Below are 4,990 nucleotides of genomic sequence, written 5' to 3'. Positions count from 1 at the left end.
AGCAAACTTCAGGACTGGGTGTCCTCTTTTTCTCTCTCACTCTGTCTCTCTGTATCTGGAAAAAAAAAAAAAGTCCAGAGTAGTAAAGCCCTAGAGATGACAAAAACAAAAAATGAACAACAATAACAAAAAACTTCAAAAATAACTAGAATAATTTTTTCTTCTGCCTCCTGGGTTATCACTGGGGCTTGGTGCCTGCACTACAAATCCACTGCTCTTGGCAGCCATTTTTTTCCTTTTATTGCCCTTGTTGTTATTGTTACCATTGCTATTGTTGTTGTTGGACAGGACAGAGAGAAATGGAGAGAGGAGGGGAAGACAGAGAGGGGGGGAGAGAAAGAGAGACACCTGCAGACCTACTTCACTGCTTGTGAAGCAACCATCCGGCAAGTGAGGAGCCTGGGGCTCGAACAAGTGTCCTTATGTTGGTCCTTGCACTTCACACCATATGTGCTTATCCCACTGGACTACCATCTGGCCCCAAATCAATCATTTTTAAAATACCTTGAGTAATTATAACAACCCAATTGGAAATTTATATTTCTATTATCTATATTAACAAGTAATAATAGCTATTCTGAAAAAAAAGCTTTGATAAAATATCCTTAGGAAAAGTAATGCCAGAAATAAACATTCAATACTTTTTGACATATAAAAAAAATCATCATGATTTCATAAATGTATTACAAGTGAATGTAATATTTTAAAGGTGACATTGGAATGTATATGAAAGAACTAATATTGTTAATCAGAAGCATACTTTCTTTTCTTTGAGAAATGTAACAGACTGGAAACTATGGTAAAAGTACTCCTTGATAACTACACAGATTTTGTATAACTTATATATATATATATATTTTAGTACTTGAAAATTAATTTGAAGTAAAGAACCTTAAAATAGTTCAGGAGCTAATAGTGTAAGGGGCTCTGGTTGAAAATAATAATACTCTCCAACATATAGCCTTTTTCTTATTTTGATTCATTTTCTACTTCAGATAGTTAGGTAAAAGATTAAAATATATTTGATTCTATTCTGTTAAAAGAAGTCTAAAAATTACTTTGAGGGAAACGATTTAAAAGTACTGATCAAGATAAAATCAAGCTTAGCCATTGAATCCTCACTAAAGAACTGAAGTTTTACCAAGAGGGGAAGGGTCATGGGACAAAGAAGGGGAGGGAGTGAAGTTCTGTGGTGGAAGACTATGGGGACTGGTGTGACGAGCTGCATGTGGAGAACTGTGAAAGGCACTCTGAGAACTTGTACAGTGCTATGAACCAGCATTTCCTCAAAAAAAGTACTGAATTAAAGATGAATACACTTCAAATGCCAACATGAATTTCGTGAGAGGTTTTGAGGCAGCTGTGGAAATACTGAAGTGGTCATATTTTATTTGGAATAAAGTCCATCTTTATTATAACAGATTACGTTACACATTTCTACCACAGTAACAAGAGAACTGTGATGAGGTAAGAACCGTTGATGTCTGTAGTGTATGCCTTCTATGCTGCACTGACAACATTTTCACTCTTTTCGCTAAGGTATCAAATACACACGGGGCTGCAGCATTCTATCATCAGACCTACCCAGCCCAACTGCCTACCTCTCGACAATGCAACCCTACCTCAGAAGCTGAAGGAAGTCGGCTATTCCACTCATATGGTGGGAAAGTGGCATTTGGGTTTTTACAGAAAAGAATGCATGCCCACCCAGAGAGGATTTGACACCTTTTTTGGTTCCCTCTTGGGAAGTGGTGACTACTATACACACTACAAGTGTGACAGCCCCGGGATGTGTGGCTATGACTTGTATGAAAATGACAACGCTGCCTGGGACTATGATAACGGCATTTACTCCACACAGATGTACACTCAGAGGGTGCAGCACATCTTAGCCTCCCACCACCCCAGCAAGCCTTTATTTCTATACATTGCCTATCAAGCAGTGCACTCACCACTGCAAGCCCCTGGCAGGTACTTCGAACACTACAGATCCATCATCAACATCAACAGGAGGAGGTATGCCGCCATGCTTTCTTGCTTAGATGAAGCAATCAGCAATGTGACCATGGCTCTCAAGTCATACGGCTTTTACAACAACAGCATTATCATCTATTCCTCAGATAATGGTGGCCAGCCCACGGCAGGTGGGAGTAACTGGCCTCTCAGAGGCAGTAAAGGAACCTACTGGGAAGGGGGGATCCGGGCTGTGGGCTTTGTGCACAGCCCGCTTCTGAAGAACAAGGGAACAGTGTGTAAGGAGCTTGTGCACATCACAGACTGGTACCCCACCCTGATTTCCCTGGCTGAAGGGCAGATTGATGAGGATATTCAACTGGACGGCTACGACATCTGGGAGACCATCAGTGAAGGCCTGCGTTCACCCCGGGTGGATATCTTGCACAACATCGACCCCATCTACACCAAGGCGAAAAATGGCTCCTGGGCAGCAGGCTATGGGATCTGGAACACAGCCATCCAGTCAGCAATCAGGGTGAGGCACTGGAAACTGCTCACTGGGAACCCTGGCTACAGTGACTGGGTGCCTCCTCAGTCCTTCAGCAATCTGGGCCCTAACCGGTGGCACAATGAACGCGTCACCTTGCCCACTGGAAAGAGTGTGTGGCTTTTCAACATCACAGCTGACCCCTACGAAAGGGTGGACCTGTCCCACAGGTATCCTGGAGTCGTGAAGCAGCTCCTCCGCAGACTCTCCCAGTTCAACAAAACCGCCGTGCCTGTCAGATACCCCCCCAAAGACCCCAGAAGTAATCCTCGACTGAATGGGGGGGTCTGGGGACCATGGTATAAAGACGAATATAAGAAAAAGAAGTCCAGCAAAAAGAAGGCTCAGAAAAAGCTGAAGAAAAGCAAGGCAAAGCCAAAGTGGCAAAATAAAGCACGCTCGTTTCCAAACTGTCCTTCAGATGCTTCAGATGTGACCCGAGGATAAGTCTGAATATTTTCCTATTTTGGTTTTATTTCAATGGACTCTTGGTTTTTCATGTTTTCTAGGTAAATGAACAGGTTTGGCTCAATCCTATCACTGCCAGAAGCATCAGACTTTTTGTCATCCTGTGCCTTCCAGAGATGTCTGTCACCTGGCTGGCATAGGTGCCAAAGGTGCTACTCTTGTAAGCCACATTAAGATGAGAATGGAGAGGCTGATTTCTCTTGCCTCTAGTTAAAAGACAATCAGTTCATCTGTTGGGCCTCATTCAACTGCTTTTCATGAGAAGAGGGAGGGGATAATCTGTGATTGCTGAAGGTGTTAACTGGTTGTAAATTACAAGGCAGCATGATTTAAAAACTACCTTTGATAAAGTGGTATCAAAAGTAGTGTGACCTTGAAGACCTTAACAGTGTCATTTTTAAGCAAAAAAAAAAAAAAAAAAAAATCGCATCTCTATCATAGGGCACTTAGATTTTTTTAATGAACTAAGTTTTATGTATCACTTCCATTCCTATGAAAATAAGCTGTTTTTCTCACATCTGAACAGTCTACACCTCACTCTGCTATGTATGAGGGAATGGTAACTAAGAATGTCTGAGCAATGTGAATGTACCTACTTTCTAAAGACTCTAAAAGAATGACATTTTAACATAAAGTATCTAATTTATTTTTACAGAAAAAAACTATTTTTATAATTATTCCCATGAGTTTTAATATTTTTTAAATTTCTGAATAACATTACAAGTTTTATGTTGTATTTTTCTATAAATCACTGTAATGTTTTATGAGTTCATAAACCACAAAAATGACAGTCATCACTGTTCAATCATTATTTTCAATTTTAATTAGCATATTCTTTAGAATTACTTGGAAATGTAGTATTTGTACAGAGCTGAAGGATGTATTGTTTCTATCATAAGTATTTATATATCTTAATTATTAAAATGATTTATTTTGTGCTAATCACAAAATTGGTGTTGTATTTCTGACTGAACTGTGAGACACATTTACAGTATTCATCTTAACAAAAATCTGTACAAACAGGTTATCTATGGTCTGTTGAACCATAATGATGTAGCATGGATTCTGCAAATTAGAAGTATTTCTACTAGGTTACTGCAGGGGTGATTATACTCCCTTGGTAATTAAAAACAACAACAACAAACATCTACAATGAATCTGCTCTTATACAAAGTGGACACAGAGGAGAGCAACAGAAAATGAAGCTATGGACCCAGCCTGCAGTAGTCAGAATTCTGGAATCCACACATGCCAATAGAAGGATGAAAGGGACATTATCTATAGTGATGCTTATCTTGGGTGATGCCAGTGAGCAGATGGATGTCCCTGTCTAGGCTGGAGTCGTATTAAAAGTGCCTTCTCCTTACACAGAGGCCTCAGAGCCTCAGTTTGCAGTTGAAAAATCACAGCTAGCTGAAACTATGATGTCCAAAGTTGCAAATGTGGTAACAAAGTAGGCATGACTGCATACCAACAGAGTTTATCAGAATTCATGTTTATCAGACTCCAGATCTACCATCATCATCGGTAAATATATATTTATCACATGTTAAATACATGTTTACCAGAATTCAAAAGGCTGCCTCTCACAGTGAATGGAAATGTATTACTAATTGTAGTCCACAAAATTATTTAAATATCTTTAACTATTTATTGATATTCAAATATTATTAATATTTATTGTTTATTAATATTGAAACATTAAAACATCCTGTGTTAAATATGGATTTAAATGTGTCACTTCTAAAATATAGATACCAATTTAATTGTTCAGGATATTAAAAAAATATTTCCTGACATTTGTGTTTGGTCATCTGAAGATTTAATTGGGTCTAGCTACTCTCTTCCCTGATCCAGCTTTCTGGTCCTCTGTCTTCTCCCATTCTGTAAGGGGTCTTTTTGTTTGGATGGTGCTTTATTTTGCTGTGCAGAAGCATTTTAATTTGATGTAATCCCATAGGTCTATTTTTGTTTTAGTCTTCTTTGTAAATGGATTGGTATCCTTGTAGGTGCCTTTAA

The 4,990-nt window shown here is 39.1% G+C and overlaps 1 protein-coding gene across 1 annotated transcript; it reads left to right on the top strand.

The window, feature by feature from the left end:
* Nucleotides 1-1,542: 1,542 nt before the first annotated feature.
* LOC132536834 (arylsulfatase J) lies at nucleotides 1,543-3,706 on the top strand. The gene has a single exon (XM_060186061.1). The coding sequence runs from the start codon at nucleotides 1,658-1,660 to the stop codon at nucleotides 2,948-2,950; it is 1,293 nt and encodes a 430-aa protein (XP_060042044.1). The 5' UTR covers nucleotides 1,543-1,657; the 3' UTR covers nucleotides 2,951-3,706.
* The last annotated feature ends 1,284 nt before the right edge of the window (nucleotides 3,707-4,990 follow it).

This window comes from Erinaceus europaeus, chromosome 2 (assembly GCF_950295315.1).
Source record: "Erinaceus europaeus chromosome 2, mEriEur2.1, whole genome shotgun sequence".
NCBI classification, from domain to species: Eukaryota; Metazoa; Chordata; class Mammalia; order Eulipotyphla; family Erinaceidae; genus Erinaceus; species Erinaceus europaeus.
The sequence above is the reverse complement of the archived record's forward strand: the minus strand, read 5'-3'. Positions and strand labels throughout refer to the sequence as shown.